Source organism: Phyllostomus hastatus, unplaced genomic scaffold (assembly GCF_019186645.2).
Source record: "Phyllostomus hastatus isolate PE091 unplaced genomic scaffold, TTU_PhHast_1.1 phas_contig_58, whole genome shotgun sequence".
Classification (NCBI taxonomy): domain Eukaryota; kingdom Metazoa; phylum Chordata; class Mammalia; order Chiroptera; family Phyllostomidae; genus Phyllostomus; species Phyllostomus hastatus.
In genome coordinates, this window is record NW_025333916.1 from 16,565,832 (window position 1) to 16,591,553 (window position 25,722).

The window sequence follows — 25,722 nt, forward strand, 5'->3', positions numbered from 1 at the left end:
TGGAGCAGGGCCATTTAACTGTTTTGCATAGCAACAGCTTTGCAGCTAACTTCTGGCATGGTCACTTAACATATTTATAACCTTGAACTGGTTTCATAGATATGTTGGATAGCTGTAGCCATGCTTTGAGCCAGGGAGAAGGGATTGACTTCCACCCAAGGTGTAACTGGGAGGCAACTCCCCCTGTTTACAGCACCTGTGTGAGAGCTTGGAGATGATTGGCTCCATGCCATGGGACCACACCTGCCCAGACTCACTGTGGCAGCCCAGTAAAGCTGGAAGGATATGGGAGTGCTGGCAAGTGTAGCCAATTGTGGAAGGAGTCGGAAATGGGGCTGCAGAGGAAGATTGGTGCGGGGATTTAAACCCAGACTCAGCAGCCATTAAAGACAGAGGACCACGTGGCTGTGGCAATAGAAGAGAGAACCACGCCGCTTTGCCAGAGTGGGGACCTGGACCCCCACAGCTTTAGTAGGGGGAACCACCACACAGCTTTAGCAGAGATCCCAGCAACACAGCTGATGGTGCTGGGAACCGAGGGAGGCCTACCAGCCGAGCATGGATTACTGGGAAGAACTGGGGGCTGCCTGAGCCATGGACTTCTATTTCTTTTCCTGAGATATGGTACCCCAGACTGGGCAAAGGGAGGAAGGAAAGACTGTGTGTGTTTCTGGGTGTTTCAAGGGACTTTGGGACTTTGATGAAGATGTTAGGTCACTACTTTAAGTGTGTATAGCATCAAATAAACATTTCCTTTCCTTTTCACAAATCTCTGGCATTGAGAGATGTCTTTCCTATAAGGCAGTGGACATAACAAACATAGGGGGTCCTTTTGATAATAGTATATTGTCCTCAACCCCCTGTCATCTGTAACAGTTTTTGGCATCCCTGGGTGAGCCAATAATTTCCCCCTGTCTGTTCTGTAACAATTATACAGCAAAAAATAAAGCTGTCTTCTAATTTGGCTGTGAAACCTTTCTTGTTTACATCACAGAAACACTGGATTATAAAAGCAACAAGGGTAGCCTCCACCAACCCCTAGCTACATTGTATGGAGCTGAGGAAGGTAAGGTGAGGTACCATAGGAACCTAGATTAGTTTGCTGAGAGTTTTGCTTGATTTATTGATTGAACAAAAATTTATCACTTGCCAGGCACTGGCCAAGGCACTGAGTATACAGAGGTGAACATGATAGCTAAGGCTGCTAATCTCATGGAGTTTATATGGGGGTAAGACTGTCTAGGCAGAGGGAAGAACACATGCAAAGGGGGTCCTGAGGCAGCAATAATTAAGGTGTTTCTGAAACACAAAAAGGAAATCACCCCTAGCTGGATGGGTCTGTTGGCTGGAGCGTCATTCCATGTACCAGAAGGTTGCGGGTTTGAACCCCAGTCAGAATGTGTACAGGAGGCAACTGATTGATGTTTCTCACATCGATGTGTGTTTTTTAATTTTTTTTCTCTCTCTCCTTCCCTCTCTCTCTCTCAAATCAGTAAATACATCCTCAGGTGAGGGTTTAAGAAATAATAATAATAAATATAAAATAAAAAGGAAATCAATGTGACTGTAGCCCAGCAGATGAAGGAGCATGGCAGGGGCGGCATTGAGAGGGAGATAGCATCCAATTCTCATGGGGTCTGAAGGCCTTGGCAGGAAAAACGCACTGTAATCTAAGTATGATAAGAAATCATTAGAGAATTTAATCAGGAAAACAAATCATCTAATCCACCTTTTAAAAAACCATTTTGCCTGCCATGGACAATAAACACTGTCTCAGATTTGATTTTTCTCTTTAGATTTCCTTTGTAATATGGAGTGTTGCCTTGGTAACTAGACTGAAGAAGCCATCGAAATGCTTCCAGGCAAGAGCACCCTTTGCAGGGGAGGCTGGAGGCAGTACAGGTGCTTCAGGCAGACGCCGCAGGAGGAGCGGGCTCTGAGGGCCAAGCTCAAGGAGGAAGGTGCCCGCAACCTACCTCTATGCAGAGTGCCATGCTAGGTAGGCTCTTTACCCAACCAGCCTTAACGATATTCCATGAAGAACCTTCCAGTAATATCATTCAGAAAATGCTATTCTTCCACAAACAACCAACAGCAAGTAGCCTTTTCTCTAGAAGACATTAAGAGACGTTAAGAGAGCTAACTGATCTCCTCTCCACAAAAGCTATAGGGAACTACAGGTTTTTGTTCTTCTGACTACCCATTGTCTACATTCTACTTTGTATGTAGAAGTCATAAAGAGAGGGAGCCGGGGGTCCAGAGGGGATGGTGCAGAAGCAGGTGGCCGGCAAACATGGGTGTGGCAGCCGATAATACCTCTTTGAATACTTCGTTTTAGCTTGTTACACAGATCCACGCGGGGGTTATCTAAATGCTCTTCTACAGATCCTGGGCTTTGCTCTGGAGAGGAAAGGCTTCTGCTAAGATCCAACGGTACTTTACCGGGGTGCGGCGGTGGGGACGCCGCAGGGCTGTGGGTGGTGGTGGGGCTGCTGGACGCCGGGGCGGTGGTCAGGTCCAACGCTCCTACCCTTGAGTTCAAGGGAGAAGTCAACGACAGCTTTCTGGCCCTCACTGGGGAGGACGTTCTGGACACAGCTAGGGGTGGTGGGGAAGAGAATTTGCGACACAAGCGTGGGGATTTGCCATCCACCAAATGTTCACCTCTGTTGTTCTGGCTGGTAGCAAAAAACAATTCCAGTGACCTAAAAATATGAGCAGAGATTGCAGCCAAGTGAAAACAATTCCTCTGATGTCAGGAAAGAACATGCTCCCTACATTAAAAGGCCATAATATTATCTCACTTCTGTGCTGGATCTCCTATTTCAGTGCTACCTGTATTCCACACGCTTGCCAAAGGCACACAGATACTTTTTAGGCTGTATCTAATCCTTGCTACCAAACTGCGGTCCAAGGACCCAGTAGCATTGGTATCTTTGGGTAGCTTGTGAGAAATGACCTACCGAACCAGAGCCTGCCATTTCCCAAGACCCCCAGGTGATTCTTATGCATATTACAGTTTGAAGAGCACAATTGTAAAAAATAAAATAGAAAAGCCTCAGATAATGGAGTTAGCTTCCAAATAATCATGGAGCCAGCAGAGGCCACTTGGGGACTTCAGGGTTCTCAACTTCTTCCCTCAGGAATTATCTGTGACCTCTATCATCCTCTGCTACTGGTGAGGTAAGTTCAAAGGCAAAACAATATCCTCAGAGCTGCTCATCTGTGGGAGACCCAGGGACTAGGAGGACTACACTTTCATGAGGGGCAAATCCCGGGCCTACCTGACAGGGATGGAGGTGAAAGGCCTCTTGTATATGTCAGAAAGCTTCGCCAGTACCATATCTGCCGTTGTGAAAATACGGTAGGTGTGCAGAAAGGTGTTGAGGAAATCGATGCTAAGAAACCGCAAGTCTGTCAGACGCTCCAAGAGGCGCTCCACACTGGCATAGCGGATCTGGGGCACTTTGCAGGAGTTGAGTGTTTTACTGAAGCAAATGTCAGTGTCATCTTTATGAAGACGGGCATCAGACCTGTGCACAAAGCAGGAGCATGAGAACAAGCCCACAACACCTTGGCCACTGGGTGGATATGCACTGGCACATACACATTTGTGTAGGGACATCCCATTGCACTTGGTAAGAGATGCTGATGTGACACTGCACACCACAAGGCAGGGCTGTGAAAACACCAAATATGCTAGTATAACTTAGGAAGCTCAGACTTCACTGTGGAGGAGCTAATAATCATTCATTTCATTTTGTAGATTCCTTCTGTAGGGGAGGAAAAATAATTCTCCCTCTACTCTTCTGAGTTCTTGCCTGAGACCCCTGGAATAAAGGACAGCTTAGCAAGAGAAAAATAAACAATTTTATTAGCATGAATGCATGGGAGATACCCAGGGAGAAATGAGTAACTCCTCAAGGTGGCTTAGACTCAGGATTAAACACCATCTTAATAAGGAAAGGGGAGGAGGAATGGCAGCCTCTTAAGGAAGAGCAAATGATTCTTAGGAAAGATGAACAGGTCTTTAGAAGAATAGATGGGAGATGAAATCGTGTGTAACAGTTTTTCTGGGCGTGGTGTCGGCTTCTAGTCTCCTCTCCTGTGACAAGGGTCAGTCCTCCCTGGCTGATGAAACTCTCTGGGAAGGCATTTATGGCAATCAAGTCTCTTTTAGAGGATCTGTCTTTAGGCAGATAAGGGGAGTTTGGAGAAAGCCTCTCCATGCATTCACTGTTTTTCAAGTTCCTACTGTTCAAAATAACCAATATAATGAAGTGGCACATTTTGGGATAGCATTATCTGTTACCCTTCCCTTCTCTCTCTATTTCAATCATGTTTAAATAGGGAAAGGAGGCCAAAGCCCTATTTACAAGGGGCTTTGCTTATGCCCTTAAATCAGAATATCAAAATTGCCCTTGAAAAGTGATGTCTGACAAGGGGTCGGGAGGGGGGACAGATGTCATTGCTGTGTCTGTGGTTACTTCTTTTGCTCACTTCTACTTCTGTGCATTTGTTCTTGGCCAAACTGACTAACAGATTATATTATAAGGTATTTCTCCCTCTGGAACTGGCTCTTTAACAATTCTGTTTTTCTGTATTTTAATTTACTGATGTCTGTTGTTATTGTAATTATGTTACATTAGGTATTATATAGATTATATAACTATGTATTTCTCCTTCTAGAACTGTCTGTTTATCAATTTTACTGTTTTTCTATAATTTACTAATGTCTGTTTATTAATGTCTTTAATTATTATTCCTTCCTATACTTTCCTTGCAGGTTATTTTGTCTTTCTTTTTCTAACATCTTGAGCCAAATGCTTAATTTATTCCATTCTTTCTAACTTACTGATCATTTAAAGCTATCCACTTCATGAGTACAGTTTAATCTATAAATTGTGTAAAATGCTTTGTTTTCATTATTCTGCAGTATTAAAATGTCTTCATTTTTTTTTAAAAAGTAAAATGGGCAAAGAGGGTGAGTTGCATGGTGATAGGTAATAGACTTATGGTGGTGATCACTTTCAAATTATCAAATATCAAATTATGTGTACCTGAAACTGATATCATATACCAGTTTTACCTTAATTAAAAAGAAAGGGTGAAATACAGGCTGCAAACCCTTCTACAGATTGCTGCATCACTCTGGTTTTTCTCATTCTGTAAAACCTTCCATCTGGCTGCTCCTCAACCCAACTGGACCCATACACTGGAAGCCCCAGCAGCCTCTCCAGGTGGGTGCGCAAACTGGGAGAGGATTCGCACTTCAGCCCTCAGGAGCCTTTGCCTGCTCAGATCTCTCAGCTCCGGTGAGTGTTTATTAAAAGGGCAAAAGGGGCCAGTGGAGGAGCAAAGTTTGCACGAGGATAAAATTAGTAGCAAAGGCTGAACCCAAGTGGGGCTCAGAAATGCCCACCTTCCTTAGAAGTGCCCTGAGCCCTCACATTCCCATCGGAGATCTTTGTTCCCCTTCATTGCGGCATCTCGGACGGGCAATCAATGAAGCCTTGGATTTCACCACCTGATTAAAAGATATGCTACAGGGCCAGTGATGCTCAGTGGGGCGACTGCTTGCTAAGAATTAGTTGGCTTTTTGAGAGTGCCCATAATTATCCCCTTCAGCTCTTCGAAGAGTTTCAAATTATTATTTATTTTCTTTTGGATAAAAAGGAATCAATAGCTTTTCTTAGCTTGTTCTTGGAAACTTCCCACCCCAAAGTATGCTCGGTGCAGACAGAAGTATTTCACATGGGGGCATAAAGGGCATTTTAAATGAGCTGCTAACCCCTACCGAGAAATCGACTAAGGGTGGGCTACTAGTTTTAGCCTCATTACTGATATCAAAAATGCACAAGCATGTCCTTTGAGATTCTTGAAAACTACGTGGCTCTTTTTTCCACTCATTATGTGACCCTTAAGCAACTGTACTTTTCTGGTTCTTAATTTTCTCATTTGTAAAACGACCTTAGAAACTTTGATGAATCAGTCTGTCTGAAGATGGCTGACTGAGGCGATCACCTTTTCTCCCACCACCTCCCACCAAAAACCTCTATTTTCCAGGAAATTTGAGGTCAACTCTTATTAAAAGAAAGCAAGCCTCAACCTGATACATAAAATGTAAAACACCACTTAAAGGGGTATTTTCACTTAATAAATGTCACAATTTTGCATTTTGATTGTAGTTTGAGATTTTCATCTTTTGACTTTAATTACTTCAATCAAAACACTAGGAGGAAAAAAATGTGCTATAGCTAACACAAAATTGAAACAAAACTGACTAAAATGTAAATAATCTCATGAATACTTCTTACGTTGTTTAGATGTTGAAGTATTAACATTTTGGATCTGTTGGGTTAAATGAAATATAAAATTAAATATAAAACAAAACTAATTATGCCACTGTCCTTTAAAATTGTGATTACATTTTAATTTTGAGTAAAGAAAAAATTACATATTATGAAATTATTTAATTTTCTTTTATTACACTGAACAAGGTCTTTATTTCCTAAGGGACTTCCAAGATATAATGTGTTACTTAAGCCTCTTATGATAAGAACTGCTCCCTTTTGGTAAACACTTAAAAAAACCCTTAAAATCTTAAAGCATCAAACCCATATCACCCAGTATAAGTAGTAAGATTTAAAAGGAAGTGAGTGCCTGCGAAGTGTTGCCATGTCAGTAACAAGACATGACTAAGATAACTTTTCTTTTAACTCTACAAAATGTCTCTCTCTCTTTTTTTTTTTCATGGTATATAGCCAGGGAGATGCAGAGAGAAACAAGAATACAGAATTTAGGATAGAAGAGGGCCATGGAGGAGACTATCATAAGGAACAGAAATTGCAAAATCATCCTCTTTCCTCTGATTGAGGAGAATCAGGCTCAGTGAGGTAGAGGAAAATAGAAGAAAGAAATATATGAAACTCTGCCCCGGATGTATATCTAGTATAGTACAGATGGGCATCAAAATGTGTGACTCCAACAGAAACTTCTCACAGCTCGAGATAGAAGTTTCTGTTCTTACAAACAGTCCTACTCATTCAAGCATCACCTCTGTGTACCCAAAGGCAGGGAAGTCTCCACCCGTTAGGGAGGCAGTTACACCAATGACATTGGACATGAACGCTGGCCAAACTGCCATCACTGGGGACAGAGAGGCATTTGGGTGTCAGTCATAACCGGTCAGGCATGAAACTGAAGTTTTTATCTGCATTAATTTTTAAAGTCAACAAAATGTATGAATAGTAGATATGCAACAGCTTTGGGTTTAGCATTATAACTCAGGTGCAGTGTCCACCTTACATATTCTCATTCTAAAGCAGTTTGGATTTTCATGGCTGTCTAACCTTCGAGAGAATACTTTTTAAACAAATAAAAATAATATATATTGTATTATGAAATATTAAAATAAGAATCTCGTGGGTAAAAAATTAATACAAAAACTCCAGCCCAACAATGTGAATTTTAAAACCAAGTCACAAATTGCATCTTCTGATTTAATATTTTATACTTGGTTTTCTTGGTTTTAATATTAGCATCACACATTTTTAACCAAGCTGGTTTTCTAAAAAAACTACACTAAACTAAAAACCTAGAAAACTAAACACTAAAGAAATCTTTGCCCTAGAGTTTTTAAATAATCCTACCCCAGATATTTTTTAATTTGACTAGTAATTTAAACACTATCATCCTTTTGTTAAAGTTAAGATTCCCTTACCCTGCTTTCACCCTCTCCTACCTCCCTCCATCCCCTTCCCTCTGGCAATCACCATCCTGTTGTCTGTGTCTATGAGTTGTGGGGGATTTTTGTTTGGGGGTTTTTGTTTGGGGGTTTTTGTTTTGTTTTGTTTTTCACCCAGCCTAAAATACTATCATCCTTTTATAATTTTTTCTGTAGTAATTATGGCACTAGTGTGATATACTCTGCCTGCCCCTCATACAATAATTAATTTTTTAAAAGTTGTACCATTGAAATAAAGCTGATTATAGTTAATACCTGTGAAGAGTAAAGTTAATGTTATTTATTGCCTTAGAGTAAACGGCTCAGACCCACCAAAAACCCACATAAAAAGGTATAGAAGACAAACATTTTCTTAGTTTTATGTAAGTTTTAAAAATATGTAACAGAACTGCTTTTAAAAATACATTTTATTCTTAGAGCTTGGATAGCAAATAACCAAGAAAATGAGCACATGAGACAACCCGGTCAGCTCCAAAATACTCCCAAAACGATTTCTGAATTTGGAAGAAAGAAGAACATACAGACAAAAGCAAGCTGTGACACATAGTTATTGATACAGCTTCTCGTTTTAAACTAGAACATCCCTGTCAATCACTTTAAATGACAGGACTTGCTTTGCTAACAAAACAATACAAAGAGCAGGACAGCAGCCCTGGGCAACAGGCTCTAGGACAGACCCATATATGGGCAGAGGGTAGATGCAACCATGGAAAAGCCAGATGATTCACATTGTCTTCAAAATCTAAATGCATTTCTATAACTGAACCTGAGTAACAATATCTACACCCTTGGGAAGATGCCAAGAGGATCTGCTACACCTTGATCCCCCTTCTGACCTCAGACACATCTGGCTGTCACAACTTTTTATAGTGAACTTGAAAATCTCCATAGGATTTTCTGTCCTGGGTGCAAGCACATGTAACAGTATGAAAACAATTTTTTCTATGCTCTGAGTCAATAAACTATAAGTCCCAATAAGCATTTTGATAGTCTTGTTTATAATGGCATATCATGAATGATCATATTACTGCCAAGAAACATTCACAATATGAAGCAGAATGATATTGAAGCAATATTTTATTCAGGGTTGTACATTCTCTCTCAATTCGATCTTGATTAAAATGCAAGGAAACGTAGTATAGCACTTACTTAATCATATGTGGCACAGTAACTTTGGAATTCTCTTCAAACACTATAGTCATTAAACCATTACACCGTATATTGTCCACACACTGTGAAATTAAAAGAAGAAACAATTATAACCCAAATGAAAAACAAGCCAGATCATATATTCTCAGAATTGTGTAAGCCACAAAACAATTTAGTTTTTCATCTCTCTCTCTCTCTCTCTCTCTCTCTCTCACACACACACACACACACACACACACAATGGCAGGTAAATGTTATACACTGATGAACAGATTTAATGTCTAGACAGCAAAACTGTACACCTGGCTGGTACCTGAAGAGAGACATAAGGACTGTTTCCCTGCAGTGTCTCTCCCAAAGACTCTACCCACAGTATCATACTGTCACACTTCTCTGGCAGGTGCCGCTCTCCTTCAGAGGTTTATTACCTTCTGGCGGCGACTGCCTCGGCTATACTCAACGTCTGCCCTCCGAGGGGCAGGCAGAGGAGACATAGTGGCTTCCTTACAAGAAATTCATCTTCTCTTTCACTAGTAAGTTCTATGCCTGCTTCTCAGCTGGTTGTTTTGTTTTTGTGTGGTGTTTGGGGAGGGGGCGGTTTGCTAACGAATTTCCTCCGTTTACCAGTTTCTCCAGCAGAGTTTCTCTTGGCACCACGTCGGTGTGATGAGAATGCACTGTGTGATTTCTCCTGTTTGTGGCATATAAGAAACCCTGTTCATCTTCATTTCTTTTCTTTCTAAAAGGAACTCTCAGGAACTTTTGCTGATTTTCTCTGCCTTCTTTATTTATATCTATGCTTTATCAATTTAAAATTTCTCTTTGCAATTACTTTGGGTTAAAGAAGGATTTATTTTGAATTTTACAAATTCCCTGTGAACAAAACAGAAAATTTTAAAAAAAGATTTAACAAGTTTAAAATCAGAAATTACTTCTAGTAACTAGGATGTTGTGTGGTGCTTTATGACTGCAATTAAATGATGTGAAGAAGCTGATCACAAGTAACTTCACATAGGTCCTGAACTCCAGTTTATCCTAAGCCCCAACATTAAATGAAAGAGTAAATATGTGGCCCAGGCTGGGTGGCTCAGTTGGTTCAAGCATCATCCCATAAACCAAAAAGGTTGTGGGTTCCATTCCTGGTCAAGGTACATACCTAGGTTGAGGGTTCGATACCTGGTCGAGACATATATGGGATGTTTCTCTCTCTCTCTCTCTCTCTCTCTCTCTCTCTCTCTCTCTCATAAATAAACATATCAATCTCAGGTGAGGATTTTTAAATAATAAAAAAGAGTAAATATGCATAAAAGAATCTTCAGATCAGTGGCATCACTTTACTATTCAGTCTATTTAGTATATTAGCCATTTTCATGCTTGTCTTTCCTTACAAATTTGTTTTCTCATGGCTTATGCCATTATTTCAATGACCAAGTATAGAGGATCCCAACTCTGGAAACGAAATGAAATATTTTGAAGTCCACTTCAATTCACTTCCTTACAACATCAGGAAATAACATGGGTCTTTTGTAAAAGCAAAGTGATGTAATATGACCTTTAGAAAAGCAGGGATACCTTTATATGAATGTGCGTATGAATATTTATACGGGAAGGAGTGGTAAATATTTATTCTCATACAACCATGTAGCTTGGTGGTGTTGGGGAGAACAGTTTGAGCTCTGGAAAAATAAATTCAGATCACTTATGCAAGAAAAACATGGCAATAAGCAAGGTGTCACATATCTTTAAGGGTAACATTGAATTTATGTGAACAATAGTAAACCTTAAAATTCCTAGGGTAACAGAAGTGGGTTCTGGGCCGCGGCTATTCCGGTTCGGTGGTGATGACTGTGACTAGGGCAGCACCTGGGCCGATGTACATTCACAAAAGCCCCAGGTAATTCCCACACAGCTGGTCCGTGTCAAGTGTTGAGAATGACTTCTCCAGCAGGGTTTTTTGAGGGTTTTGCTTCAGGCAATAGCTATTCAAAAAGGTCAATGGTCTACTATGTCACCATATTTTTTACCTTCTTAGCATATCTAGGTAGTAGAAAGAAAGGGTAGATGCAACTTTTTTCTTTTAATACACCTTTTTGTTAAAATAGAAAATTCCCTATTGACTCCAGAAAAGCTATTTTAAGGAAGAGAGCAAGTCAGCATGCTATAAATTTGTCTATACAGGTCTATATTTTGACACTTCTGTCCAAATCAAGAAGCTCAGAGGTGAATTTTAATCCTGCATTTTGGTTAATACCCATAATTACAGAAAAGTGTGTTGTATACACCATTATTGTATGACAGTAAGACAAGCACAAATGAATGCACCGTATCGAAATGAATGGTCAGATCTGCAGCCTCAATTTTTTCCTATAAATAGATGGAAAAAGGAAGAATTATTGCTCAAGACCATTAGCCACTTGCCCATTTTGTTGGAGGCGCCAACAGTTAATAATGGCCTCACTGGTGTAACTAACAGTGTAATTAATCACTCAAGCAATTGTAACTTCTGAAAATTACAGCCTCAGAGACAGAGGCCTGGCTTAGCCAAGAGTTTTAATTTTTGTACAGACTGCTTTATGTGAAACTGGGATTGTGTCAATACTCAAGAGCCACTTTTTTATCTTAAATAATAGCCATGTGTGATTACTGTAACACAGTAGTTCAGCAAGGTGGTGTCAAATATTAAGATTTAGCAAAATAAAGAATGAAGAATAAAAGGCAAAATAACAGCAAACACATTCGTACTAGGAATCACAAGAAAATGTTCATTTCCCTGGTCTGTGGATAACTAAAATGAATAAATCTCCATCTGGCACGAACTGACAAGAAACAGAAATAGTGTAAAATGGTAATCTCATTGATAATTACAGAAGTATACTAAAACCACTAGAAAATAATATCAGTTTTCTATTAAATAGGAAAATCTGATAAATGTGGCAAAACTCAACTTTGACGTGACTTAAGAGAGAGCTGCACAGACACCCTGCCGGTAACGTAGTGAAGAGGAGTTATGTGTTTCCTGAAGTGTGGAGGCCGTCTGCCGAGTCATGAATTATGAAATCATGCAAGCAATCAGACCCTCTGTACCAGCCTCGCCTGCTGTGCCGAAGCTGCACCAGCCAGGGACCTCGAAAGGGAAGAAACTCCTGGCACAAAGATGTTTAGCACCACAGCATATATTAATGCTAAAACTAGGAAACTGCCTATATCAGATGCCTAGTAGTTGGAAAAAGCTAGTAAAATGGTACGTTAGTGTGGTAGAATATATACAGGTAAATATATATATCCTAATATATGAATATATATATATATACTAATACAGATTAGAAGACACTAATATGAAGAATTTACAGATATATGGAAAGATGTATATGAGGTAAAAAGCAAAAATGGCACACACACACTGAGAGTCACGCTGTAAAATTATCCCTCTGTGGCAGGACTGTGGAGGATTCAGAGATGGAAGCAGCTGCTCTGCAGGGCAGAGCTTCGCTGATTTAATTGTACAAAAGTCATCTGTGGAGCTTGTTAAAACCTGGGCGTGTCTGGAATGTGGGTTCAGGAACCTGCATTTTTGAAAACCCTCAGGTAATTCTAACATAGTTATCTGCAGAAAATGCTTTGACAAACATTTATTTAGTGTGCTGGGTGTTGGGAGTAATTTTTTGTTCCTTTTTTGTGTCCATATTTTTACATATATATTATAAAATATTAAACAGTACATTTTTAAGCATTCAGTAGGTGCAACTCATTAATAATGAATATGTCCAGAGACATACTTGGGAGGCTGACAAATTCCGTCGGTATATAAAGAGCACATAACTTCTCTGATAAAATGAAAATGCTTTAAGCAGAGAACAAAGCCAGCTGAGATGCAGGATGTGGGCAGCAGGCTAGGCTCCATCACTAGGGGAGCACTCCCTCCTTCCCACCCACCATTCAAACCCCACATCAGGAAAATCAGTAAGTATCTCACAACACTCGCCACCTTATCAGCCATTAGTAGCAGTTGACACCTGACCATCCCTCCTCCTTGATACATTTTCTTCCATTGACTCCCAGGACACCATGCCCCATAGCTATCCTCCGACTGCACTGTTGGTTCCTTCTTAGCCCTCTTTGCTGTTTTCCCTGACCCCTCACTCAGGCCATGGACCTCTTCTCATTTCTATCTACGGCTGCTCCCTGGGTGATCTCAACAGCTTCATAGCCTGAGATATCACCTAAATGGCATAGAGTCTCCTGCCTGGACCTAAACACTGAACTCCTGTATCCCCTGCTTCTTTAACAACTCCGCTTAAATGACTTACTCTTTATCTCTTTTCCCTCTCTCATGTTCCACTTCAGCCACAGTGACCTTCATGCTAGTACTCGAAATATTCAGTGTCCTTCTGCTGTAGGGTTTTAAAATGGCTGTTCCCTCTGTGTGGAACGACTTACCCTTCACCATATATCTGCCTGTTATCTCCATCACATGCTACAGTTGTTTAGATGTCTTCTCCAGAACCAGATGACTACCTCTGAGAAACTGTACTGATCCACACATACCTACCTTTTTGGGTAAGCTACCTACCAATAGCCCAATCACCTTTTTATCCTGCCTGATCATGCTCTAACATAAAATAGTGTGTCCTTATTTATTATGTTTACTGTTCATTTTCCATCTTCCCGACACTAGAATGTAAGCTACACCAGACAAAGGAACTTTTTGTTGTCATTGGCTAGTATGTAGCATCACTGCATAACTCGATTTGTTGAATCAGTGAAATCATAAGTGTCGAAGTCACACAATATCAAGGCTCTACTGAACATAGTAATGTCATTTAATGATACCATCATCCCTCCAAAAGATATAACTTCCTGTTAATGTCCTTCTCCAATTCAATTCCAGAAATATTCTAATGCACTTTAACAAACTAGCCATAGCACACTGGAGAAACAGGAGGAAGCTGCATGCTTCTGTCACAAGATGTAGTCTAAGTAACAGTCTCGCACTGGGATGCTTGTGGCAGGCAAAGTGTTGGGTACCTATCTGTAAAGGACCAGGCCTAGACTCATCCATGCACCCCAAGGGTCTTTCTTTCCTAACAATGCCTCACCAGACACTCTAAGGAAGGTCACTTAAAGCTCGTATCAAGCCCCAGGTACATAAGGTAGAAGTTAGAAGCAGCTAGGAAAACACCTTTGCCAACTGCTATTCTCCCCAATCTTCCTACTTATCTTGGCTTCACAACACTTACAAACTTTTGTTGCACTAAATTGTCTACTTCCTTTTCTATCCCTAATAGCCCACCTGTTGAAATCAGAAACCATTGCCCGGTTCCTGGTACCTACCCAGTACCCAGCAACGCATGGTGATTGGTCAATCCACATTCACAGCATCAGTGAATGATTCGGAGTTTCATAAGGTCAGACAGGCATTACAAATAAAAACTAAAGTACTAATTCATACAGTCATGAATTAATGCTTTCATAGAGTTAATGAAAGCATTCATAAATCACCATAAGGATGTAATTATGCAAATATGGGGGAACCCACATTTTCGCTCCTTTGTTAGCCAGAACAGAAGTATCTTCACTCTAAGCTATTTGTTCACCATCAAAGTAGTTGTGGGTGTATATAAGCAAAAATCCTGTAAAGAATGTTTAGAGTACTAATAAAAGACCTGGATTAGATCTGATCCTGATTCAACACAATTATGTAACTTTGGACAAACATTTAGCCTCCAAACCTGTGAAATGGAACTAATATTTCTGTTTACTTTCAGAACACCATTATAAAGGGCAAATGAGACTAAGTCTGAAAAATTTCTTTGACATACAAAAATAATTATTTTTGACATTTATTCTCTTTCTACTTTCCCACAGTTTTCAGTCACTCAGAAAAAAATTAAATATCTAAAGAACTATTATATAGTTCAGATTTTTACCTAAAATCTTATATATAAATAACTATTAGCTCTTCAGAAAAAAATAGACAATAGAATCTATAATACAGCCTCTTCTGTTTGCTTCATCTTCCTTGAGGTAACAACTTTGAAGATAATTATCAAATTTTCTTTTAATACTTTCCTCACACAAACATTTTCCTCCTATATTGGTTAATGGAGCCAAAAGTAACATACAGCTTGGACTTTAAAACACCCAAGTCCAATTGTGACTAATTTTGACATATTCCAAATCCTGAATAAATGCAACAATGCTCTAACTGGACATTGCTGACCAAGGAAAAATAAGCAAATTTGTTTCCTATTTTTTTCCATATGAAATACAGCAGCTCATTTTTGGATTTCATAGTACAGATAGTATCTTCTCTTTGTGTGATTCCTTCCTTTGTGGTTTCTCCCCAGAGCCCTGCCCCTGTTAGTAGTTTTTGTATCTCTCACCATTGTCCTACCTCAGGAACAAATAAGCAAAAAAAAAAAGAAATCCACTGAAGTCATTGGAGAATTTATTATTAACAGGGATATTTTAACACCATTCAACACCAGTGATTACATTTAAAAATTGTACGAGATGCCCAGGAGGAAAATGCAATTACTACATTTCGTGTAAATTTTAAATATAAAAAGAAAACACACAAAACACAAGTGATTCCAGCCATCAAGATACATAGTGGTAATATACAGCAACCAGATGTAATTTTTTGATAAGAATAGATCAACTCTAAAAATCCTCCTTGAAAGTTAATGTCATGAAATTAAAAAAAAAAAAGCTACATCAAAAGCCACTTGCTTACTTGACTTATGTCGCTTGTCCAAGCAGCTTTCTCCTGCCGTGAAGGCGCCAACAAGACCACAGTGAAAGGGGCAGCGTCCGGAGGCTCCACCGCTATCTTAAAGTCCAGGTGTCCAAACACTTGCCCGGAACCTTTGGCTTCAATACACATAAACCAAACAATTAGATGTGAATACAACACTGTGAGTAACAGCTGCTTTCACGTAGTTATAGTAATGCCATCAGTGTTCAAGTCCAGAATCTCGTTTTAGCAATGTGGTACTTCTCCAGCATGGGGGAGGCTTAAGCTCAGAAGCACATAAAAAAGCTGAGGTCAGTAGGTTACTTAGGATTATGATCCTGGTCTCCCTTTCATTTCATGATCTGTTTTATTTTGTTGTTTTTTTTTTTAATTTCCATAATCTACAGAGTTCTAATTTAATTCTTTTCTTCTGTGCCTGACACTGAAAGTCACTGTCATGAGACAAATTCAGTAAAATGTGAATTCCCAATGACAGTTTAACAAGGTTTAGAGGTTAGATGGTTCAACAGAATTTTTCATACACAAATGACTTCAGGGAGTTTATTCTCAGCATCTCTACTGCCTCCTTACGCAACTCTTCTTAGCTATAAACAAACAAAAATCATAGGACTTTTTAATTCTAATATAATTCTAAGTGATGGATTCTAACTTACAGTCATCATCGCTTGCATCAGGCTCCTCAATCAAGGTGCATTCTATTAGTGAGAGAACCCCACCTGTCTGGAAAGAAGCCAATGTTTCATTAGGAGCCTGAGAATCTTGCAAAGGTTGGGAAGCTCTGATTTGCAAACAGTCCTTGCCACAGAAGAAAGCATAGTAATTCTACATCACAAATAATTTTATAGAATCCAAAATTAAATTTACATGTATAAAAGTAATTAAACTCATTTAACTTCATGATTCTTCTCCCCAACCCACTCTCACTCCTGATGTTTATTAAATTTAGCAAGTCAGTCTACAGGAGACTAGATGGCCCCTCAGGGGCCCTTGAGAAGGGATGCAGCTCAGCAAAGGCTGAACTCCCCAACCACGAAGCAGGTGAGGCAGTAAGAAGCCACTATCACGGTGCTGGACAATATGTCCAGGCACTAATAACAGAAGGTATAGAAAGGCAGATCTTTTCTGTCAAGGGCCAGATAGGAAACCTGTGAGGCTTTGCATGCCATGTGATTTCTACTGCAACTACTCAAATCTGCCATTTTATAAAGCAGATGAGAGCAGCCACACATAAAATATAAACAAATGACCACAGCTACATTTCAATAAAACTTTATTTTTTTTTTTTTTTTACAAAAATAGGCACTGTAGTAATTTGACAAGATTGTTGTAGCTCAATAGTCATCAACTAGTAGTAATTTTGTTCAGGTTATGATTCTAATTGCACTGCCTAACTGTAATGCACATTTAAATTTCTATTTCTTTAAAGCCACATGACAACAAAGTAAATGTCAAGGTTGGTACCTGTACACTACCTCACTGTGCAATTGTGATGATATTTTATGAAACCACTCATGGGAAAGTCATAATTACATTAACCTGAATGCCACTTAAATGCATGAAACATAAATGGAATAGTCATGTAAAACCAGTACCTTGAGCAGATGCAGCTTTCCTCCTGAACTCCTTGTACAAATTAAGAAGTGTTTTGTAAATAAGAAGCACTGTCTTTCTCCTTCCTTTTTTAAAGACAATGAACCCAGGCGAACTTTACTAAGTTTCCCCTTCTCAACAGAAGGTACTTGAATAAGAGAACCTGGTGATCACAAAAGTGAAGAATACACAGCAATTAAAAAACTCTACGAAGTGACAGCCCTTCCTGATACAATAAACACCAAAGATTCATCGAATGCACCATTGGAACAAATCAACCCCCTACACTCTGAGCAGAAGAATCAGTACATTGTATTTTAAGAGTCACACTAATTCCTAATATTTTTATAAAATGCTTTAGAATTGATTATTCATCTCTAATCTGGAAAATAAGTTGGAAAGGAAGCCAAATTGGATTCAGAGGAGGCACATCTTCCATCTGTCCTTGGTGATTTGATCTTAATGAACTTATTAATCTAACAATAGGGTACATATTGTATAATCACATATGGTAATAAAATAACACAATAAAAAGCAAATACTAGAATTAATTCTTCCTGAAGCACCGAAGGAAGATAAATAGCTAATTTTTAATATAAATAATTTTATTTTCCTTTTAAAATTTTTCCCCTTTCCCTCTTTTTTATTGTTGTTCAATTACAGTTGTCCCCATTTTCCCCCATTACTCTCTCCTGCCCTACCCACCACCACCTCCCACACTCACTCCCCCCCACACCTCACTGGCTTGTCCATGGGTCCTTTATACATGTTCCTCGATGGCCCTTCCCCTTCTTTCCCCCATTATCCCCCTCCCCTGTCCCCTCTGGTTACTGTCAGTTTGTTCTTTATGTCCATGTCTCTGGTTCATCTATTTTGTGCATACTGAGTCACTAGATTTTATACTATAGTTTATTTCAATTCACATATTTTGCCCCTCCCTTCTCTTACCCCATTTCACCTTCTTAGTTCCTCTCATTATTTTCATTTTAAATAGCTTATTAATAGAGTTTACTTTGTATTTGAAAAATAGAATATACAATACATTATATTATAAAAATATATGAATTATATAACTCAGCACAATCTAGTTAAGAACTATTTTTAAAAAACAGCTATTTCAGTTTACATTTAAATTATGTGTGATAAAAATTCTTTCTGGAATCTAAATGGAAAAGAAACCACATGTAATCTATACCCAGGACATTCCTGTGATCAAAACTGTCTTCCCTTCCATGTGAGAAGCTCTGCATAAACTTCATATAATTTCACCCTAACAATGACCTCCCTCTCCCCAAAATAAAGTTCCAATCTAAGTTAAGCATCAAACACAAAAGTACTAAGATTCATGCAAATACCTTGCCTCTGATTTCTGAAATGGTCTGAGCCAGTATTACTTCCACTGTTGGTTAAACTCTACCATCTCCCCCAAACGCAGCCTTAGAAAGAAAGGCTCAGGTCAGCCTCTTGAACACCATTCGGTGCATATCAAACCCTTAAATGTAAGCGGTGGTCATCTCTGAGAGGTGAGATTGCAGGCAACCTGTTTTCCCCTTCATACATTTTCCGGGCTCCCTGACTCTTTTTTTGTAATGAGCACAAATTAAAGTGGGCGGTGGCGGGGGGGTGGGGGGGGAGCAGGGGTGGGAGCAGTGTTATAGACACAAAATTGTAAAACCATGATTCACTAAATGTTCGCATTAACATGGATATTCCAAAAGGCATCTACTTTGTAAGGAAGATCTAAAGGTGTGAAGGGTGGTAAAGGGCTCAAAGCTGCCATGTCCAGACTCCATCTGTTCAGATGAGTGTTAGGTGGGCTCCTTGACAGAGAGAGAGAGGCAGCTATTGGGGCCTCAAGAAAAACATGGAAACAGTCCTGGGCAGGGCGTGGGACTGGGAATGGAGGTGGGGGCGAAGCCTTGAGTCTGCTGAAGGGAGCAGGCAAGCACAGAGTGAATGAGGGAGGTGAGGAAGGTGGGAGCAAGCTGGCAGAGAATGCAAGCAGCAAGTAATTAAATTTGAAGAGTGAAGAAGGGAGAAGGAAAGCTCAAAGCAAAACCCTTAGAGAAGTCAATGAAGAAGTAATAGCAGCAGAAGGATTGTACCCATGGGACTCATGGGGTGGAATCAAAGCCAGAGGGGATTTTTCAGAGCACCTGGGTCACCCTCTCATTTTACAGAAGGGGAGATTGAGGCCTGAGAAGCTAAACAGCTCTCAGTTTTTAGCATCTCACAGCAGCATGGCCAAGAGATGGCAGTGGATTCAGCATCATAAAAACTGAAACCTGAAAAGGGAGCTTCACCATGGGTGGTCGTGGGTCAGTTAGGGCAGAGTGAACGACAGAGGCGTAGGCAGGTACCTTGGTGGACAAGTGGGCTTGGGAGACATTTTCAGAAAGAATATCACCAAGGCTATGAAAACTCAATAACAATATACTCATTGGTAAATGCTTCTAGCATTTAATTAGTTCATAAATCAGAAATTATAGAATACACTGTTAACTCATGTATTAGCAATTACTGTAAATTTCAGCTTTGAGGTTAAAAAATAAATGTTTCCTTGGCAACTACACACTAATTTGCTTGATCTATAACTGTTAACCTCATATCCAACTAGGAAACTGCGCGTTTTAGGTATTTACAAAAACATATACAGCTCAGTTAAAAGTGAGCGATTTCAACACTATTGTTTGGTTTATAAAATAATTATATTGAAAAAACATGTTAAGTGGATTTTTCACATTCTATCTTATATTTGACATGATGTTTCAACACAACCATGACAGTTAAAAAACCCTCTCTAGTCAATGCAAATAGAGAAATAATTAATATTAAATTAGTAATTCCTCAGTAGCAGACCATTACTAGGATATGGTCTTTGCATCTCTGTCATTTCTGCCCAATAATTGGAGTCAACTTGCAACAAAACACATTATTTAAATGACCAAAATCCCATAGAGTGGCATTCAGGACTGGCTAATGTTCTTATTTTTTTTACCCCAGTTTTATTGAGAAATAATTAACGTGCATCATTGTGTAAGTTTAAGGCATGCAGCACAATGGTTGGATTTGCACATATTGTGAAATGACTACCACAATAAGGTTAGTTAGCATCCATCATATAGAAACAATAAAAAAAAAAAACTTTAAAAAAGCACCTTGTGATGGGAACTCTTAGGATTAATCTCCTAAAAAACTTCCCTACATACCATACGGCAGTGTTAACTACAGCCCTCATGCCACACATTACATCCTTAGTACTTCCCTTACACCTGGAAGTGTGTGCCTTTGACCACCTTCCTCCCATGTCCCCTCCCCCACACACCCTCCACCTCTGATAACCACAAATCTGATCTTTTTTCCTATGAGTTCACAGTTTTTTGTTTGGTTTTGTTTTCTAAATTCCACACACAATATTTGTCTTTCTGTCTTTCTGAATTTCTGTCTTACTAGTTTCATTAGTATAATGCCCTATGGTCCATCCATGTTGTCAAAACATGATAGTATTTCCTTCTTGTTTTTTTTTTATGGCTGAATAATACCCCATTGTGTGTGTGTACATATCACAACATCTTTATCCATTCATCATCAGTGAGCATTTGGGTTGTTTCCCTGTCTTGGCTATCATAAATAATGCTGCTATGAACATGAGGGTGTGGATATTTTTTCAGTTAGTGTTTCTGTTTTCCTTGGATATATTTCCAGAAGTGAAATTGCTGGATCATAGGGCAGTTCTATTTGTATTTTTCTGAGGAACCTCCACACTGTTTTCCATAGTGGCTGCACCAATTTACATTCCCACCAATAGTGCACAAGTGTTCCCTTTTCTCCACTTCCACACCAGAATTTGCTACCTCTTGTCTCTTTGATGATAATACCATTACTCTTAATTCCACTAGTAGTGAAAAAGAATGAAGAGCAATTTCCAGGTATTGGGTTAGGCATTTGAGAAGGTATAAATATTGCTAGACCCCATATTACAATTTCAAAGAGCACTGGTACATTGAAAGTCCATCATTTTGTATGTGGGAATGATTAAGGTACTAGAGAGGTCCATGACTCATTCTCAGTGCATTTCACTCTGAATCCAGTTGGCTTTACTTAATTTCCTTGATTCATATTTTCACAAGACAATGTTGACTACACATAATGGGTTCTGTGCAAAATGTCAATTTAGAGTGCCTTCATCTCCTACTAAACTTTATATATATTTTATGGTATTGAAAATAGAAACTCATTCCAAAATTTGGATCTTGGTTTTTCAAGTTCATGTCATAATCTCACAGGCACTAACCTACATGTTCCTGTGAGCATTATTAGCTCCTTAAATCTTCACAACAACCCTAAAATATAGGTTCTACAGCTTAAGAAGACATGACTGATGCAAAGATAGGTTAATTAAATTGCCCAATATCACAGCAAAAAAGTGGAGGAGACAGCATTTGACTTTTGGTGACACGAATATGCTGTCTTCCTATTTTTGCCTCAGACACTTACAAATTTATTTGTTCAACAAACTTTGAATAGATGTTGGACAATAAATGACAATATCAGACCACTGTGATACACAGTCCTTTGCATCCTACTCATCAACTATCTAATAACTGGAATCAATGTATAATAAAACTTCTTTTATTTCAACTACTAAATTCCCATGGACTGACATTTAAGATTAGCTGATGTCGCTCTTCTGAAGAGACCTTTCAGAAAACCTGGATGACTTATTTTTCTACTGCTCAGAATAAAAATTCATTTAAGATTGAAACCATGTACATGTGTTTCATGCACACCACACATTGAAACACACCTCATGTCACCACTAACAGTAAGCAGCACAATTAGAGACAAATTGTAGTCCATTTCATAGAAAATAGAATCCCTAAAAGTTTAAGAGTTTAATAAAAAACACACCTCCAGGGGTTCTAAAGCCTGTTAAGGATATTTAGTAAGAGTAGCAACAAGCAATCAAAGCAAAACAATGCAAACTTTCCAAACTGTCTGTAATTCAATTACTTTTTACTTTCATACTAAAGTCTCATTTTTTAAACCACTGTTATTTAATAATTCCTAAACAGACTAACCAAACCAAAGAATACAGAAAAATTCTGCTGAAAGGCAAATCATTGCATCAACATCAATACAATAATAACATCAGCTATATGAATAGCTAACAGGAGTGCCTTAAACATATGACATAGAACAAGCAATAAATAACATCTGGACTTGAATCAAAGGGAGCAGTGGCTCATGGTTGATTTTCCTCCAGGTATGATGAAAAGAAATATGACTTATTCAATATATTCAAACTTCAGGCATTTTTCATTACAGATGTTTTTATAAACTTAGATCAAAACAGTCTGTAGAAATATATGAAATGTTTATGTATAGTCATCCTTTTCAATCAAAAGTTCTTTCTGAAATTAAATACTAGCGATAGAAAATTTTGTTTCCATTCTCACATATTATAAAGCTCAAGTCAAGTAGTAAGTATTTTTCAGTAAACTCTAAACAACAAGAATAATACAAAATAAGACACCCTACAACCCAAACTGCACTTCAACAATAAGCAATTCAATTGAATCCAATGCCCATCTTCCAAGGTATCTATCATGGAAAACAGCACACCAGGCAAGAGAGATGTCAGAAGCATTGCCCTTCAGAGGTATAATTCCTGAGACAGATAGGCATGCAAACATGTACCTATAATACACAAGGGGGTGAAATACATGCACCAGGAGCCAGGAGTCTTGGAAATGAGGAGGAAGGTAAATTCATCCTAACAACAGGGGAGGGGACGGGAAGATGAGGGGGAAATTTTAAAAAGCTTTCTTAGAGGTGTGTGACCTGAGCTGGGAAGGACAAGCAGGCCTTTAAGAGGCACAGAAGAGATGGAGAAGGGCATTCCAGCCCTCAGGCTGGAGGACAACACACGGAAAGGCACAGAGGGGGGCAGGCAAGTGCCGGGAAGGAGGGAGCCAGTGTGGGCATGCAGTCTGTGCAGAGGAGCACAGGTCTGACGTGCTCCTAAGCACGTCATCAGACCTAAGGTCTGATGACCTTAGGTCTGACATGCATCAGACCTAAGAAGGTCTGACATTGTTAGCACTGTACTGCATTATTATTTTTTAATTGATCGTGAAAGCCAAAAATGAAAAAAGGTACCATTTCCTAATATATACTCTCAAACTTTAACATATGTGTGATTTCTCTCTTTGTAAATAAATAGAAAGCAGAATTGCATGTGTTAAATTTCCAAAGTATTCTATGCAAAAATTAATGTGCACAGCATAAATTATGTCTGGTTTGATGAGGTAAAAAAGTATTTTAAGCAGCACATTTTGGTATGCAATGGAAATGCAAATTGTCTTCAAATAATATTGGCACAATATAAACTACATTAAAGGTTAGTCCCAAACGTATGTGCCAATCCTCACCAAATTCAAAATTATAAATGTGTATACTATACTGTCTCAAATCAATCTCAAGGAACATACTCCCCACCCTTGGAACACCTAAGCATTTAAACAGAGTTTGGGGTACAGTTTAATTTTTGCACTTTGGAATGAGAGCTACGGAGGAATATGCACTGTTAAGCTGTTCTGTCTCCACGGTTTCCAGCACAAATATCTTTAACTCTTCAAAAGCTTAATTTACTGAAAGAGCCCACCAAAGCACACCCCACAAACAAGATGCCTTCGCCATCACTGAAGTGGGGCAGGGGTCACGCGTGACAGTTGATGGTAACTGGAGCTACGGGTTGAATCAAACCACATCATGTGGGGCCTCCAGAACTGCTGATGAAAAATGGGAACAAGAGACAGCTATTTCTACCTCAGCCATTGTCCCCACTGCCATAGGAAAGGGATGTAAGTAATGCGAGTTTCTCCTGGGCCTGTGCCTGGCTGTTGTCACCACCCGGCACTGACACTCCAATGGGCCGACCCACCTGTCCCCATGGGAGCCACAGAGAATGTGCGCTCCAAAGAGGACAGTGCAGTCAGATATAACTCACTGTGCCACCCGTGCCTTACTATTATTGTGCTGCTGTTTTTCGTGGTCCCTAAAAAGAAACGGCGCAAAGGTGGGCTTCAACCACAGCCTCGGTCAAGGCCATGGGGGTATTCTGCACAAACCACATTCATCAAACCTCTAACTCAAGCCTGCTCCAAAATGCTTTCCTGGGTCTGCCAGGGATAATGGGACAAAAGCAGAGATCACCTAGATGGTGGGTCCACCGCATAAGGACTTACCTTGGCGGATGAAAGTCTGGCTGGTGTCCAGCAAAATATCACAGCCCTCTACGATCATTCTTTCAATGGCAAGGTTTTTCCTTATGTTTTCAGTGTCACTCACTTCGTCGTGCATCACCCTGTCAGACACCACACAGAGAGGATCACTGTCAGAAAAGTTTTGCATTGCCTTAGCAGGAAAGTGAACATGAGCTCCACCTGGGAACTTGTATCATTGGAACTGGGACTGTGAGGCTTCCACTGGATGTCCAGGCTTCAGCAAGCCTCGACCCAAAGCAAGGCCAATGTGCGTGATGACTCTGCATGAGGAGCGGGTCGGGGATCAGTGAGTGCCCTGGAACCGCTGCGGGTAAGTGCAGCAGGACAGCAACACATCTCACGAAAGGCTTTCAGTGAAGACCACCATTAGGGTGCCATTTCTCAGAGGCAGAGAAAATTAGAGACCTTTGTACATTTATCCTGTACAAGCTAAAGGAACAGATATAAATAACTGTCTGGAACACTGAAATGCTACTGATAAATCCAAGATATACCTCTCCAGCTTCCTGACCAATATGAATACAAAAATGCAACAGAAACTCATTTTTTTTCTATTATACTGAAAGAAATGTGAACACTCTCAAACTTAAACCAAAGTAGACCTGATCTCAAGAGGTATCATCCAACTTTCTGAGAAGCTGGATTGCATCTTGCTTCTTGCTCCCTGGACATACAGTTAGGGTTCCACAGAACACTGACTCACTGCTTTCCCATACAGGCCTTCACTGTACGTTCTCTGCATACCTGGACAGTTCCTCTAGTTTTGATTTAGCAAACTCCAGACTTTTCCTCTCCACGTGCTCATGGGGTGTGTGAGCTAGGAGTTCATGAAGTGTGATGATGTACCTGGGGATCTAAATGCAAACAGAGGCCAGCGTGAGCAAGCGGGGAGGGTGAGCAGCGCCGGGGCACTTTCCCGTACAGGCGAGCACCACGTACAGGAAGTTCGTCTCTGCTCTTACAGTTTTAGTTGTTTGAAAAACATATTTTTAACAAATATATTTTAAAACATTTAAAGTGAACTGTGCTTTGAACTATACACACACACACACACACACACACACACACACACACACACACACGCTTTCCCAGGAACAGAGGGAAAGAGTAATAAATGATGTTGCAAAGAAACAATTGTCTCTTTAGATTTTTTAATATAATCCCACATTTCTTAATCATAATTTTTGAAA

At 39.6% G+C, this 25,722-nt stretch overlaps 1 protein-coding gene across 6 annotated transcripts in view; it reads right to left on the reverse strand.

The window, feature by feature from the left end:
- Positions 1 to 25,722, reverse strand: part of RASGRF2 (Ras protein specific guanine nucleotide releasing factor 2) — a 196,992-nt gene that overhangs the window by 84,358 nt on the left and 86,912 nt on the right. For 4 of the 6 annotated variants that reach the window (XM_045847896.1, XM_045847892.1, XM_045847893.1 and 1 more), the window contains exons 8-15: positions 25,277 to 25,386; positions 24,494 to 24,612; positions 17,246 to 17,406; positions 16,307 to 16,373; positions 15,633 to 15,769; positions 8,897 to 8,979; positions 3,285 to 3,533; positions 2,317 to 2,705 (exon numbers count right to left, since the gene is read on the reverse strand). In XM_045847896.1, coding sequence (XP_045703852.1) covers positions 2,317 to 2,705; positions 3,285 to 3,533; positions 8,897 to 8,979; positions 15,633 to 15,769; positions 16,307 to 16,373; positions 17,246 to 17,406; positions 24,494 to 24,612; positions 25,277 to 25,386 — 1,315 coding nt within the window. The remainder of the gene's footprint in view (positions 1 to 2,316; positions 2,706 to 3,284; positions 3,534 to 8,896; positions 8,980 to 15,632; positions 15,770 to 16,306; positions 16,374 to 17,245; positions 17,407 to 24,493; positions 24,613 to 25,276; positions 25,387 to 25,722) is intronic. The other 2 variants (XM_045847895.1, XM_045847894.1) reach the window with 1 other exon arrangement.